Raw genomic sequence first — 16,914 nt, 5'->3', positions numbered from 1 at the left:
GGTAAGGCTTCCACTGCTATGTCCAGACTGGCCAAGAGAGTGCAGGAAAATGGCGCACTGACACGGAACACAAAAGTCCGAGTGTATCAGGCCTGTGTCCTCAGTACCTTGCTCTATGGCAGCGAGGCCTGGACAACGTATGTCAGCCAAGAGCGACGTCTCAATTCATTCCATCTTCGCTGCCTCCGGAGAATACTTGGCATCAGGTGGCAGGACCGTATCTCCAACACAGAAGTCCTCGAGGCAGCCAACATCCCCAGCTTGTACACACTACTGAGTCAGCGGCGCTTGAGATGGCTTGGCCATGTGAGCCGCGTGGAAGATGGCAGGATCCCCAAAGACACATTGTACAGCGAGCTCGCCACTGGTATCAGACCCACCAGCCGTCCATGTCTCCGCTTTAAAGACGTCTGCAAACGCGACATGAAATCCTGTGACATTGATCACAAGTCGTGGGAGTCAGTTGCCAGCGTCCGCCAGAGCTGGCGGGCAGCCATAAAGACGGGGCTAAAGTGTGGCGAGTCGAAGAGACTTAGTAGTTGGCAGGAAAAAAGACAGAGGCGCAAGGGGACAGCCAACTGTGTAACAGCCCCGACAAACAGATTTCTCTGCAGCACCTGTGGAAGAGCCTGTCACTCTAGAATTGGCCTTTATAGCCACTCCAGGCGCTGCTGCACAAACCACTGACCACCTCCAGGCGCTTATCCATTGTCTCTCGAGATAAGGAGGCCAAAGAATTGACAGGCAGAGAGATCAGGGTGTACAGGTCCACAGGTCACATAAAGTGGCAACGCAGGTGGATAAGGTAGTCAAGAAGGCATACGGCATGCTTGCCTTCATCGGTCGTGGCATAGAGTATAAAAATTGGCAAGTCATGCTGCAGCTGTACAGAACTTTAGTTAGGCCACACTTAGAATATTGTGTGCAATTCTGGTCGCCACACTACCAGAAGGAAGTGGAGGCTTTGGAGAAGGTACAGAAGAGGTTTACCAGGATGTTGCCTGGTCTGGAAGGCATTAACTATGAGGAGAGGTTGGATAAACTCGGATTGTTTTCACTGGAACAGCGGAGGTGGAGGGGTGACATGATAGAGGTTTACAAAGTTATGAGCGGCATGGACAGAGTGGAGAGTCAGAAGCTTTTTCCCAGGGTGAAAGAGTCATTTACTAGGGGACATAGGTTTAAGGTGAAAGGGGAAAAGTTTAGAGGGGATGTGCGAGGCAAGTTCTTTACACAGAGGGTGGTGAGTGCCTGGAACTTGCTGCCGGGGGAAATGGTGGAAGCAGGTACGATAATGACGTTTAAGAGGCATCTTGACAAATACATGAATAGGATGGGAATAGAGGGATATGGTCCCCGGAAGTGCAGAAGGTTTTAGTTTAGGCAGGCATCAAGATTGACGCAGGCTTGGAGGGCCGAATGGCCTGTTCCTGTGCTGTACTGTTCTTTGTTTCCATTTGGAATTCCTCCTGGACTTCCTTTAACCTGCCCTCTTTGTCTCTTTTTCCCCTTTCCTCTCTAACTTTTTGACAGCCTTGTGCCTGCTTGTCCCCTTTTGTCCTCGGCTGGGGTCCCTTACAGTTCACCAGCCCTCTGCTGGAGGGTCCTGCTAACACCGGTACAACACTTAGGGGTGTAGGTTTCACTGTAGGTTGGGGTTTCCCCTCAACCTGGCACATGTGGCAACTCCTACAGTATTCCACCACATCTTTGTGGAGTTTTCGCCAGTCAAAATGCTGTCTTATGTGGACTTTGGTTTTTCATATACTGACATGTACAGCCACTGTAATCTCATGGGCCATTCTTAATATTTCTCTCCAGTACCTCTGCGGCACCACTGACTGGTGAACCACTGTCCACTCCTTGCTCTCAGGTCTGTGAGGAGAACTCCACTTCCTCATCTGTACCTCATTCTTTAAATAGTAGCAGTCAGGGACGCCCTCTGCTTCAATTTCAGACTAGGCAGCCTGTGCTAACTCTCGCAATATTGGGTCTGCTCACTGAGTCTCAGTTAGGGAAGATTCATTTAATTGATTCCCTGGGTCCTCTAACTTTCCAAAGAAAGTCTCAGACAGACAGTCCTCATGGTCATCTGCCTGCAATGCCAATTCAGTCTCCTTTGGGGGAAGCTGGTTTGGTCATGATTCACTACACAAGCAGGGGAACTGCAGGGGACCGTCTCTTGCCACTGCCATGTCTCTCTTGACGTTCTGCGGTCTCTCTTTCACCACGAGGGAAGCTATCACCTTCGCCCCCGCCAGATCATTACGTAGCAGCAGGTCAACCCCACCCACAGGCAAACTAGGGACAATCCCTACAGTCACCGGTCCCGAAACTAGACTGCACTCCAAGTGTACTCGGTGTAAAAGTACAGCCGTACACTGCCCTCCAATATCATTCACCACCATTCTGGTATTTACTGCACTCTCTGGGGGAAGGTTTCAGGCCTTTTCTCAGTAAAAGGGATCTAGTGGCCCTTGTGTCCCTGAGGATTAATATGGGCTTGCTTGCCCCATTCGAGAGATATGGGGTTACTCTCCCTTCAGACACAGAATCCTGATAACCTTCATAAATCCTATTAAATTCCTGCATTCACAGAAGTATGCTTCCTGATTTGCACTGGTGCTGCAGTTAAAGCGACAGCTTATTCAGCTGTGCTTTCCATCAGGGTCCTTTCTCCTTCACCGAGCGGTGTGTCCTGATTAACCCTACAGGCTTTCGTCGTAGTTTTCAGCAGTCAATTCTTAGATGACCTGCTTTATTATAATGGAAGCACACAGGTCTTCCTACTTACAACACCTTCCTTTTTGTCTGGAGGAGGGCCCCTGTGTTACCTACCTTTCCTTCTCTCCCAGGACTGCTTGGGCTTCTATCACCTTCCCACCCTTTGTCCTTATCAGATTTGTGGGGGTGACTAAGAAAGGTTTTCCCCTGGGGAACCGACTTATAGATGAGAGCAAACTCATTGGCCAGAACTGCAGCTTGCCTGACCCTATGAACTTTCTGTTCCTCTCCATGTGTCTTTATGGAGAGTGGGAGAGAGTTTTTATATTCCTCAAGCAAAATTACCTCTATGAGATTTTCATAGCTGGGCTGCACTTTAAGAGCCCTCAGCCACTGGTCAAAAGCCAGCTGCTTACTTCTCTCAAACTCCAGATTGTTTAATCAGCTTGCTTCTTGAGGGCTCTAAACTTTTGGAGATAGGCTTTCGGTACTAGCTCGTATGGCACAGGAAAATAGGAACAGGAGTAGGCCATTCAGCCCCTCGAGCCTGTCCCGCCATTCAATGAGATCATGGCTGATCTGAAGCCTAAATCCATATACCTGACTTTGGCCCATATCCCTTTATATCTTTGCTTAACAATTACCCGAGGACAGCATTTTATGTCAGTTCATAATTTGCTGAACTCTCATCTGACAACAGGGAATAAACCTCATGGGCTTTTCCTGTTAACTTGCTTTGTAACAGAAGAGTCCAAGTCTCAGCTGGCCACCTTAACTGCCTTGCAAGTTTTTCAAAAGATATAAAAAATGCTTCCATGTCTCCCTCATTGAATTTTGGGATCAGTTGGGTAAATTTTAACAATTCAGTACCCAGCCCTGAATTACGATCCTCCATTTTGGCCATGCTTTCACTGGAATTACTCTGTCGCCCCCCCTAGTTAACTCAAACCGCCTCAGCTCTCTTTCCTTGCATTCCTTCTGAAAGGTTTTTACTCCCTCTCTCTCCTGTCTTTTTTTCTCTCTCGCTCCTCTCTTTTTCTTTCTCCTGTCTCTCTCTTTCTCTGTCTTCTAATTCAAGTTCCCTCCGTTCCAATTGTATCTTTGCTAGCAATACCTGCCAGAACCTATTTCTAACCCTGTTTCTGCTTCTTCAGATTCGAGGGAAAATGGTTGGCCACTAGCTTTAGGATTTCAGACTTTCTAGCCTTGGCACGGACAGTGATTCCACACTGCTCAGCCATTTTTCTCAACTCTTCCATAGACAGTGTTTTTAACTTATCCCAAGTTATTTCACCCTGGCTTGGGGAGCTACTGGCTTCAGTTGCAGACATGTTAGTATTCTAGCACACACAACCACAACAAGACCTGTATTTAAATCTTTTCTCTTTTTGATGAGGATCAATTTGACTTCCCACTTCCAATTTCTTGTTTGTCTGTGGGCCAAGTCCAGATGCTAGCCCACAAATTTCTCTTACAACCAGGTGAGAAAGGAGTCTAGGGGTTCCCTCTCAGCCTTTTCCTGGTTTTACTATAACAGGGTTTAATTTTTAAAACACCGTGTTTTTAAGCTTCCCCTCAGTGAATCCTTGTTCACTGCTCTCCAATTGTAATGGCAAAGAAATCGACCAAACAGGTTTTCTTAGATTTAAACAAGAAAGGTGTAAGTTTATTAACCTTAAAACTCTAATTCGTTTAAAATGATTAAAAATACGTTACACGACCACGGTAGCATGCATACGCGATAAACACACAGATAGAGATAGAAAAGGAGAAAGAATCAAGGGGAAAGGTTTGAAGCAATAGCTGGAGTTCATTTACTGTCTTTTGAGTTTGATGTAAAATCTTTGATTGCAGTTAAATCTTGCTGTCTCGTTGGGGCCCAGTGCACTCTTTCAAACTTGTTTCGATGGTTTTCTGTCTTGGCTTAGTTTTTTCCATGGGTCCCTGTCTTTGCGTGAGAGGGAGTGAGAGTGAGACAGGAAGAGATGCTCTCTCTTCAAGTTCAGTTGCAGTCTGACCTCAAACTGTTCTGTGAACACAATTCAAACCAAAGCTGGACCAGCAGGCCAGTCATGTGACTAGCTCCCCACCTGGATAGTTTGTGGATTCTTTCAATCTCAGTAGACATCCTCATTTGGGGGGGCTGGAATGCTGGGCTTCACACCCTCAATGTCTTTTGATCAAAATCCATTTGGTTAATTTAATCAGGGAGCAGTTCCATTAACTTCTCCAGGCAACAGGACAATATAGATGGGCTGAGCAGTGACAAATGAAATTTAATCCTGAGAAGTGTGAGGTGATGCATTTTGGGAGGACTAACAAGGCAAGGGAATATACAATGGATGGTAGGACCCTAGGAAGTACAGAGGGACCTTGGTGTACTTGTCCATAGATCACTGAAGGCAGCAGCACAGGTAGATAAGGTGGTTAGAAAGGCATATGGGATACTTGCCTTTATTAGCTGAGGCATAGAATATAAGAGCAGGGAGGTTATGATGGAGCTGTATAAAACGCTTGTTAGGCCACAGCTGGAGTACTTTGTACAGTTCTGGTCACCGCAATATAGGACGGATGTGATTGCACTGGAGAGGGTGCAGGGGAGATACACCAGGATGTTGCCTGGGCTGGAGCATTTCAGCTATGAAGAGAGACTGGATAGGCTAGGGTTGTTTTCCTTAGAGCAGCAAAGACTGAGAGGGGACCTGATTGAGGTATACAAAATTACAAGGGGCATTGATAGGATAGATAGGAAGAAACTTTTTCCCTTAGCGAAGGGATCAATAACCAGGGGGCATAGATTTAAGGTAAGGAGCAGGAGGTTTAGAGAGGATTTAAGGAAAAGAATTATCACCCAGAGGGTGGTTGGAAGCTGGAACACACTACCTGAAGGGGTGGTAGAGGCAGGAACACTCACAACATTTAATAAGTATTTAGATGAGCACTTGAAACACCATAGCATACAAGGCTACAGGCCAAATGTTGGAAAATGGGATTAGAATATATAGGTGCTTGATGGCCAGCACAGACACTGTGGGACAAAGGGCCTGTTTCTGTGCTGTATAACTCTATGAACAGTCTCTTAGGGTGCTGGTGCAGCCATGTTTTTAGCCCAGTAAGAATTTTAAATTTATGTTCCATATGATGCAATTAATATGCCTCATTCCTGGTAGGTGGGGTTTCCATCACACTATCTTCTCGTGTGTGTGTGGGTAAAGTTGCAAGTTTTTGGGTTTCGTTTAATAAACAGTTATCTTTCTTTAAACCTACAAGAAAACCTGTCATTTGCCTGTTTATTGACTGTTAAAATGGTCATGGTTTAAGACACAATTCTAATAAAAACAGTTTGCCGTCAGTTGAGAGGTGAAAATGCAAACCATGCCTATCATTTCCTACCTGCCCATAACACTGTGTTCTGCATAATATTGCAGGAGATGACATTGAAGAAATGGAAGAAAGCCCTCCTTCATCACATCAAAAGGTTCACAGGAAGGAGAGGAGCTTGAGCAGGAAAACCATTGACTTACAGCTAAAGAAAGGAGGTGAGAATTGATAGCTGAGTGCTTTTAGCAAGTATAAAATTCAAAAAACTGAATAAAATTCTTCTTTTGATTGTACTTTCCACTAATTGCCTTCCAAGACCTGCATTCCTTATGGCTTCTGAACAATGTCTTTGCAATACATGTGTGTCAGCTTTGGCTCTCACCTCTGAGTCATAAGTTTGTGGATTCAAGTCCCACTCCAGAACGTGAGCACAAAAGTCAAGTCTTACACTCCAGTGCAGTACTGAGGGACTGCTGCACTGTCAGAGGTGTTATCTTTCGGAGAAGATGTTAATGCGAGGCCCTATCTGTCCTCTCAGATGGACAAAAAGGATCCCATGGAACTATTGCAAAGAAGAGCAGGTGAGTTATCCCTGGTGTCCTGGCCAATACTTAGCCGTCAATCAACATCACAAAAACAGATTATCTGGTCATTATCACATGGCTGTTTATGGGAGTTTCCTGTGTGCAAACTGGCTGTCACTTTCATACATTACAACAGTGACCATATTTCAAGGGCTGTAAAGTGCTTTGGGATGTTTGGTGGTCATGAAATTTCTTTATTTTACAGAAATCATCCAAGCGCACTACATCGAGACTATCTAGAGAAATGAAGTCTCTAGTCTATATAGTTCGTCATCAGTGTCTGCACCTGAGATCAGTGCTCCTGAATCAGAGCTCTTTTGAAGATCGAGCCTCTGAGATCCGAACCCTTAAGTGCCTCAGCCAAGGATATTTGTTTCTCCACACTCCATGGAAGAATCTCACTCTCCTCTCTTCTACTCCCAGATCCTCGTGATCATTAGTGCACATTGCTTCACACTGTAAAAAGCTTTCTGACTCTAACTACTTCTTCCTGAGTCAGGGTGTGTCTGGACTGGTGCTGAGACAGTGAGAACACCATGAGGGAACTGGTGATGGATCGGACAAAAGTTATAGATCTTGATGAGCCTGTTTGTTCCTGAGTGACTGGCAGCTTTCTTCAAGATATCCCTTAGCAACTTAAAGGTACAAAAGCTTGTTTACCTGTGTAAACACGTGATTTTTTGAAGAAACACCCTACTTAGACAACCCATGTGAAGTTCAAATAACCTGTACTGCCCTTTGCTCTACCTTTAACAAACTGATCTTGGAAACTCGACTCCTACATCCCCGACTCCTGTAAGCCCCTCTTGTTTGTCTGTTGATGGGCTGCAAAGCTTCTGCACACTCAGCTTTCAAGACTGATGTTCCTCCTCCAGCTCTTGTGCATTTGTACTGGTTATGTGCTACTCTTTTCTTTGCAGCATAGAGTACAACGTTAGAGGAATCTGTCTCACTGTCCCATATCAACCTCCCCAGTCCACGATAGCTCCAAACAAGTTTCTCTCTCCCTATATGCCCTCTCTGAGCTCATCAAGTCTATCAGACACACCTCCTAACTCCTTGACCTATTCCCAATCAATTGATGACCACCCAACTTCCTCAACTGATGACCACCCAACTTCCCTTCCTCGTCCCTGTGCTATCTGCTATTGTAAGTGGTTCCCTCTGGTCAGGCACTTTCTCCCTACTTTTCAAAATTACCATCATTACCATCCCACTTCAAAACCAACCCTCAACCCTTCTTGTTGTCATCTACCACTTCATCTTTTACTTCCCTTTCATTTCCAAATTCCTTGAATATGTTGTCACTTACTAGATCTGTACCCAACTCTTCTGCAACTCCCTTGTTTAAGTCTCTTGAATCTTTCTGCTTCTCCCACTGCACTGTAGCAAAATCATGAATGATATTCTCTGGTATGATGTTGCATTTTCCCTCCCCGTCCTTCTTCACGTACTTGCAGCCTTCGACACAGTCAACTACACCATCCTCCTTCTACGCCTCTTTGTTGTCCAGATCAGTGGAACTCACCTTGCTTGGTTCCAATCTTATCTATTGGATCATAGCCAGAACATCTCAACCAACGGCTTTTCCCTCACTTCGAGAATCCCCCCAAGATCAAAGTTTAACAACCACCCCACCTTCTTCACTTGCATGCTGTCTGAATAGATTACAACCCTATAATTACACCCCAGTACTACTACTGTCTTTGTAATCTACAAATTTTATTTATTTTTTGATTGTATTTCTAAAGAAAGATAAAGTAATTAGTTCAGAACTTGTTCTATATAAAAAAATGGATTACTGATTACAGCTCCTTCAGGACAAGCATTCATGATTTCATTAGAAGTCCAAAATCAGTGTAACTTCCTTCACTTCTCTTAGATCAATAGGCAGTTTCAGTTTTCAGGTTTATATTTAATACTTGGAGTATTATATGACTATGATAAAAACATACCGAATATTTTCCCAGGATGATCGTTTATCAAAAGTGATAACTGGGGCTTCTCCCTTCGCAAGATATGCGAGTGTCTCTTTGATGATGTTTTCAATTGCTTTAAGAACATCAGAGCTGAAAGAGAGATGACATTAATCAGCAACTTTTCTGTACTGCAATGACACTCAGCAAAGAAATTGTCATACTGAAATTAGAATGCGGTAAGGCATGAAAACTCAAAAGTGCTAACCAATGTATTGTCAAGATCTTATAAAGAATTAGATCTGTATTGCATTCTGCATTGCTGAGCATTCTGCAATTAACTGACATTCAAACTAGAAATAAAATACTTAGTTACAATGAGAACAATTAACTGCCTTGATGTCAAGGGTAGCCACTCTCACCTCATCTTTGGAATTTAGCTCTTTTGTCCATGTTTGGCTGTAATGAGGACTGGAGCCAAATGGTCCTGGCAGAACCAAACTGAGCATTGGTGAGCAGATTACTGGTGAGTAAGTGTTGCTTGACAGCATTGTCAATGACGCCTTTCATCACTTTGCTGATGTTTGAGAGTAGACTGATGGGGTAGTAATTGGACGGATTGGATTTGTCATGCTTCTTGTAGAAAAGACATACCTGGGCAATTTTCCACGTTAGGAGAGGCCAGCATTGTAGCTGTACTGGAACAGTTTAGCTAGAGGTGCAGCTAGATTTGGAGAACAATACTTCAGCACTACAACAAGGATGTGGTGGTTGGGGCTTTTTGCTGTATTCAGTGGGCTCAGCTGTTTCTTGATATCATGTGGAGTGAATCAAAATGGCTGAAGATTGGCATCTGTGACAGTAGGAAACTCGGGTGGAAGCCAAGATGGCACTTCATCCACTTGGCATTTCTGGCTGAAGATGCTTACAAACATTTCAGCCTCGTCTTTTGCACTCTTGTGCTGTGCTCCATCGAGGATGGGAATGCTCATGGAGCCTCTTCCTCCGCACTGCCACCCCACCCCCGCCCGAGTTGAATTGTCCGTCACCATTCACAACTGATGTTGCAGAACTGCAGAGCTTTGATTTGATCCATTGGTTGTGAGATCATTTAGCTCTCTGTCTTTAGCATGCTGCATTTACGATTTCGCATGCATATAGTCTGGTGTTGTGGCTTCACAAGGTTGGGATTTCATTTTTAGGTATGCCTGGTGGTGCTCCAGGCATCATCATCTACACTCCTCACTGAACCACATAGGTCGCCTGGCTAGATGGTAAAGGTAGAGTGAGGGATATACTGGGACATGATGTCACAGATTGTGGTGCAATACAATTCTGTGGCTGCTGATGGCCCACAGCACCTCATGGATGCCAAGTTTTGAGCTGCTTGATCTGCTCTGAATCTATCCTATTTAGCAGGGTGGCAGTACCACACATAACAGAGGGTTTCCTCACTGTAAAAACAGGACTTCATCGCCATCAGGACACTGCATAGATCACTCCTATCAATAAGGTTATGTAGAGATGCATCTGCAGATGCAGATTGGATGGAGATAAGATCAAGTAGGTTTTTCTCTCATGTTGGTTCTCTCACCACCTGCTGCAGGCCTAGATATGTGTTACAGCCAGGTGGTAAAGGGTGTGGGTGGTTCCCACTGCTCATCTTCTAACTGACCATAGTCAGTGTTTTTGTTCCTAGGGTTTTAACCCCTTGTGTTTTATTTGTCAAATAAACAGACAATGACAGGTTTTCTTGTAGGGTTAAAACAGAAGATTGGCTATTTATTGAACAACATTCATTCCCAAAGTGGTTGCAACTGCACCCATGCACGCATTCACTCGCATGCACACACACAAGAATACAGAGGGAAAAGGTAAGCGGTTTGAAGTGAGGTAGGTGTTCAGGGTTCACAGTAAACCTAATGAATCTTCTCAGAAGACAGTTTCTCTTTTAAAGTTGCAGGCCTAGGTGTTTGTAGTTTCCTGGTGGTTAAGATTTCAGCCTGGAGGTGGTCACTTTCAGTTCTCAGTTGCACCAAGCTGAAGTGTAGAATTTGCAGCAGAGTTCCTTCTTTGGTTCTTGTTGGATCCCTGACAGCTCTTGGCTGCACAGGCTTTTTGTGATGTTGTTGCAATCTCTCTCCTCCCCCTTCAAACAGCTGTTAAGATAAATAAAACTCTTACATTTGCCTCTGTTAGGAGATACCTGGCCTCCTTCTCCTGGTGACCAACAATGGATCAGGATGTGGCTATTTCACACCTTGCTTGAGAAGAACACATTCAATTCAGGAATGTCTCAATGGTTTCAGGATAGGTGTCATTGACACTTCTTAGCTTGGAATGTACCCTTTTGTCCTTAACAGACAGTGAGACAGTTTGAATATACAGGTCAACTTAGGCTGACCGTCTGTGGCCATTTTGCAGCACATTGCCCACTTTTTAAAAAGAAAAGTCAATTTTTTTAATAACATTTCAGTTTGGTTCTTTATTTTCTTCGCTACACACCTCATGAGCATGACATGTCCTTCAGGACTCAGGCAGCTCGGTCAGCAGTGATGCTACCGAGCCACTCTTGGTGATGGACATTAAAGTCCCCCACACTGAGTACATTCTGTGCCCTTGTGACCCTCAGTGCTTCTTTCAAATGATGTTCAATATAGAGGAGACTGATTCATCAGCTGAGGGAGAGCGATAGGTGGTAATCAGCAGGAGGTTTCTTGTCCATGTTAAATCTGATGTCATTAAACTTCACGCCATCCAGAGTCATTGTTGAGGACTCCCAGGGCCACTTCATCTTGACGTATACCACGGTGCTGCCACGTCACGGTTAGAATACTTAATAAGTACTTTGTATTAGTGTTTACTAAGGAAGTGGATGCTGACAAAATACCGGTAGAAGCGGAGATGGTAGAGTAATGGATTGTGTGAAAATTGATAGGCAGTATATACTGGAAAGGCTGGCTATGCTTAGAGTGGATAAACCACCTGGTCCAGATGGCCTGTATCCCAGGTTGCTAAGGGAAATGGGGATGGAGATAGCAGAAGATCTTGCCATAATCTTTCAAACTTCCCCAGATACGGGGCAGGTGCCAGAGGATTGGAAAGTGACAAATCATAGAATGATTACGGCACAGGAAGCCATTCGGCCTACCCTGTCCATGCCAGCTCTCTGCAAGAGCAATTCAGCTATTTCCACTGCCTTTTTCCTGTAGTCCTGCAAATTTTTTTCTCTTCAGATAAATTTCCAATTTCCCTTTGAAAGCCACAGTTTAATCTGCCGCCAACACACTCACAGGCAGTGCATTCCAGATCCTAACCACTCACTGCATAAATAATTTTTTCCTTAAGTCACCTCAGGTTCTTTTGCCATTCACCCTAAAATTGGTATCCTCTGGTTCTTGGCCTTTCTGCCAATGGATAAAGTTTCTCCCTATCTACTCTGTCCAGACCCCTTACAATTTGAACACCTCTAGCAAGTCTCCTCTCAAACTTCCCTTTGAGAACAACCCCAGCTTCTCCAATCTATCCAAGTAACTGAAGTCTCTCATCCCTGGAATGCCTTCACATCCTTCCTAAAATCTGGTGTCCAGTATTGGACACAATACTCTAGTTGAGGCTGAATCAGTGCTTTATAAAGGTTCATCATAACTTCCTTGTTTTTGTACTCTATGCCTCTATTTATAAAGCCCAGGATTCCATATGCCTTATTAACCGTTTTCTTAACCTGCCCTGCTACCTTCAACAATTCGTGAACATATACTCCCAGATCCCTCTGCTCCTGCACCCCTTTGAGAAATGTACCCTTTATTTTGTATTACCTTTCCTCATTCTTCCTACCAAAATGAATCACTTCACATTTCTCTGCATTAAATTTCATCTGCCACATGTCTGCCCATTCCACCAACCTGTCTATGTACTCTTGAAGTCTTTCACTATCCTCCTCACAGTTTTGCGTCACCTGCAAATTTTGAAATTGTGCCTTACACACCCAAGTCTAGGTCATTAATATATATCAAGAAAAGCAGTAGTCCAAGTACTGACCCCTAGGGAATCCCACTATATACCTTCCTCCAGGTCAAAAAACCACAACTCTGTTTTCTGAGACTCAGCCAACTTTGTATTCATGCTGCCACTGTCCCTTTTATTCCATGGGCTTCAGGTTTGCTTACAAGCCTGTTATGTGGCACTTTATCAAATGCCTTTTGGAGGTCCATGTACACCATGTCAACTGCATTACCCTTAACAACCCTCTGTTACCTCATCAAAAAATGCAACCAAGTTAGTTAAACACGATTTGCCCTTAACAGATCTGTGCTGGTTTTCCTTAATTAATCCATATTTCTCCAAGTGAATGTTAATTTTGTCCTGGATTATCATTTCTAAAAGCTTTCCCATCACAAAGGTTAGAATGACGGGCTTGTAGTTACTGGGCTCATCCTTGCATTCTTTTTTTGAACAAGGGTGTAACATTTGCAATTCTCCAATCCTCTGGCACCATCCCTGTATCTAAGAAAGATTGGAAGATTATGGCCAGTACCTCTGCAATTTCCACCCTTTTTCCCCTCAGAATTTTCAAAATATGACAGCCTTGTTCAAGGGTATAAGGACATGCCTAGTAACTATAGGTCAGTCAGTTTAAAATTAGTGGCAGGTAGGGTTTTAGAAAGAATAATCAAGAAAAGAATTAACAGACGCTTGGAGAGGTTTGAGTTGCTAAGGCGAGCCAGCACAGATCGGTAAAAGGCAGATCGTGCTTGACTAGTCTAATGAAATTATTTGATGAAATAACAGAGAGGATTGATGAAGGGAATGCAGTGGATGTTGTCTATATGGATTTTAAGAATGCTTTTGACAAGGTATCACATAAAAGGCTGGTTGACAAAATTGAGAAACACCCCGGTTAACTGGAAAAAACAGACATTTTCTTTTTAGAGCTTTGTTGCAAAAAAGAGAGAAAAAATTATAATTTGGATAAATACTTGCTAACAAAGAAAGACCGGAAAAGATGTCAGTTGTCCCTATTTTGCTTTGGCAGCCCAAATATGCGTAGACGTCTGACACTGGGACCTTTCTCTGGAGCAATTCGTTCAGGCGGCGTCAAGGATTTATCTAGCAGGTTTTTCCAGCATCTCAGGAGAAATGCGGCAATGGAGTTTCAAGCAGGCCTTTCAGGACAAATGTAACATCAATTTCTCTCTTTCTTACACTCGCTTCTAAGAACTTCTCAAAGAGATGGAAAAACTGGCATGCTTTTCAAAAAGATGGAGCAGGTTGAGCTAGGGTTTTGTCCTTCAGGTTGTTTTTTAAAACTCCAACTGACTGTCCAAAGCAAAACCAAAACAATATCTCAAGAGTCCTGTCCCCTATAAATTTTAACCTGTCACTTCTCTGTAAACCTCTCCCCCAAGTCAAAAAAAACCCTGCTGGGTAATTATCTGAAGACTGGTGACTTCCAGTAAGGGCTGTTCACAAACCAAGTCCAAAAGACCTTACGATTACCTCTTCTTTAAAAGAATAATTTTTTTAGTTTTAAAACACAAGTTCTCAAAATTTAACAAAAAATGGAAGTACTTTCATAACACCTCCAGCCTTGGAGGAATTAAATGCCATTTTTAAATGTGTTTCATTACAAAGTGTGGAAAAATAGAAGATGAAAAAATATTAAAACACATTTTCACACTCATTCTCATTCACTCTTCACCTGTAGCTAATACAGTTCTGCTTTGTACCATCTTTGCACTCAGATATCTCAAAGCAAAGTTAAAGTCTACATAAAGCATCTGCAATTACATTATTTTTCCCGCAATGTTGATAATCTTTAAGTGATAAGGTTGCAATAGTAAACTCCATCAGAATAATCTGACATTCTGGTTCTTGAATTTTTCCACAAAGGCTAGTGTCTTTCTGTAGTCGTGGGAGGCATAGACCTCAAAATGCTTAACAGCTAGTAATAAGTCTAGGGTTTCTTTTTCCACTGCTGAATATCTTCTTTGGTGTTGATTTAGCTTTTTGGAAAAATGTCCCACTGGCCTTTCTATGCCTGATTCATCGACTTGTAACTGGACTGCACCGACCCCCAGGTCACTAGCATCAATTGCTATATTGAAGGGCTTAGTGAAATTTGGAGCAGCCAACACTGATTCATTAATCAAAATAGCTTTCAGTCTCTCAAAAGATGCTTGGCACTCAACTGACCACACAACCTTGGTTCTCTTTTTTTGTAGCAAACCTGTCAGTGGAGCAATAGAGTACTAAACTTTAGTACCAATTTACGGTAGAAACCACACATCTACAAGAACTTCATGATTTCCCATTTAGTCCCTGGGGTGGGGAACTCCACAAATGCTTGTACTTTCGCTGATCTTGGCAACACTAATCCTTGCCCTACTATATGCCCGAGGTAGGTTACTCTGACTTTTGCAAATTCACTTTTGGCATGGTTTATCAGCAAATCAGCAGATTGTAGTTTTCTAAACAAAGCTTCTAGTTGTTCCAAGTGTCACTATATACCAGCACATCAAGGTAAACTTAGGAACATTGGCAACCACTTGGTTCATTAGTCTCTGAAAAGTAGCAGGGGCATTTTTTAGCCCGAATAGCATCACTTGGCATTGGAAATGAGCGTCTGGTGTGACAAGGGCCAATAGTTCTTTACCTTGGGGTGTTAAAAGGAACTGACCAGTATCCTTCAACAAATCTATTTTTGTAAGAAATGTGACACTGCCCACTCTGTCAATACAGTCTTCCAAGCGAGGATTTAAAAAAAAACTCATTCATGGGATGTGGGCATCGCTGGCTAGGCCAGCATTTATTGCCCATCCCCAATTGCCCTTGAGAAGGTGGTGGAGAGCTGCCTTCTTGAACCACTGCAGTCCATGTTAGATTGGGTCACCCACAGCGCTGTTGGGTAGGAGACTGCCTTTGTTACTGCATTAACCTTTCTGAAGTCAATGCAGAATCTAGTTGAACTGTCTGATTTAGGCTCTAACACCACTGGGAAACTCCAGCTGCTTTGACTGGGTTCAATTAGGTGATTTCCTGCATGTATTTGATTTCCGCTTTTACCTGGGCCTGTTTCTCTGGAGATAAGTGATAAGGATGCTGTTTTATAGGAAAGGATTCCCTCATATCCACATCATGTGTGGCTAAGGTTGTATATCCTGGTTTGTCCCAACAGACTCTTTTAAATCCCATGAGTAACCTTATTGGGTCTTCTCGTTCTGCATCTGAATAGGAAAGCATAGTTTCCAATCTCCCTAACAATTCAGTATTAGCTAACCAGGTAGTAGGAGAATCAATTTGAGAATTGTCTAAGCCTCCTTCTGCCTTATCTGCACTGTTCTTTTCATCCTTCACTGTCCCTACTACCTGACATACCTGTGCTTGCCTATCCTTCTCCCAGCGATGATATTGTTTCAACATATCGATATGACACAGTCGATTCTTTTTCCGGCGATCTGGGTGTCAATCAAATAATGTATTTTGCCAGTTCTCTAGACCACTTTATATGGGGCACTGAACCAAGGCAATAATATGAACACTTCATCCCCTGGTTGAAATGTTCAGGACTTGGCATGCTTGTCTGCACATTTCTTCATGGTGGTTTGGGAAGCTTTCAGGTGCTCCTGAGCCAATGTTCAGGCTCTCATGAGCCGTTTCCGGAACACGGATACATAATCTAACAAAGAGGATTCGTCCCTCTGTTCTGAAATCCTTTCTTTAATTAGCTTTAGAGGACCTCTTATCTCATGTCCATAAATTGATTCAAAAGGACCAAATCCAGTAGACTCATTAGGTGAATTCTTAGTGGCAAACAAAAGAAATTCTCGCCCTTTATCCCAATCATGGGGATATTCATGACAGCATGCCCTGATCATCATTTTGAGGATCTGATGGTACCTTTCTAAAGCTCCTTGTGTCTGTGGGTGTTTGGCTGAAGACTTGAACTGTGTTATACCCATATTACCCATAACTTCCTGAAAAGTTTGAGACATAAAATTGGAACCTTGATCCAACTGAATCGCAAGCGGTAATCCATCTATTGTGAAGAACTGGGTTAACTTCTCTACCACTACCTTAGCAAAACTTGTTCTCAAGGAAATGGCCTCTGGGAACCGAGCAGCCATATCCATGATAGATAGGATATATTGGTGTCCTTTTTATTTTCAATAAAGGTCCTATACAGTCCACCAACACCATACTAAATTGTTCCCCAAAAATTGGTATGGGAATTAGAGGTGCCGGTTTTATGGCAGGTTGCGGTTTTCCCACAATCTGGCACACTTTAAAAACCTGCACCACGTCCTCGGAAAGACCAGGCCAGTAAAAATGTCGACTTCCGGATCCCCACATGTCCCACTATTGGAATT

General features: G+C 43.4%; 1 protein-coding gene across 1 annotated transcript in view; it reads right to left on the bottom strand.

Moving 5' to 3' along the window:
* The window catches only part of spo11 (SPO11 initiator of meiotic double stranded breaks), a 117,864-nt gene extending 101,193 nt beyond the window's left edge, over positions 1-16,671 (bottom strand). The window contains exons 1-5 of the mRNA XM_068048470.1: positions 16,551-16,671; positions 15,923-16,002; positions 14,975-15,044; positions 13,158-13,164; positions 8,585-8,698 (exon numbers count right to left, since the gene is read on the bottom strand). Of these exons, the coding sequence (XP_067904571.1) occupies positions 8,585-8,698; positions 13,158-13,164; positions 14,975-15,044; positions 15,923-16,002; positions 16,551-16,671 (392 nt within the window). The remainder of the gene's footprint in view (positions 1-8,584; positions 8,699-13,157; positions 13,165-14,974; positions 15,045-15,922; positions 16,003-16,550) is intronic.
* Between the last annotated feature and the right edge of the window lie 243 nt (positions 16,672-16,914).

This window comes from Heterodontus francisci, chromosome 16, assembly GCF_036365525.1.
Source record: "Heterodontus francisci isolate sHetFra1 chromosome 16, sHetFra1.hap1, whole genome shotgun sequence".
Taxonomy (NCBI): Eukaryota; Metazoa; Chordata; class Chondrichthyes; order Heterodontiformes; family Heterodontidae; genus Heterodontus; species Heterodontus francisci.
Note: the sequence above shows the minus strand (reverse complement) of the source record. Positions and strands in the feature narration are given on the sequence as shown.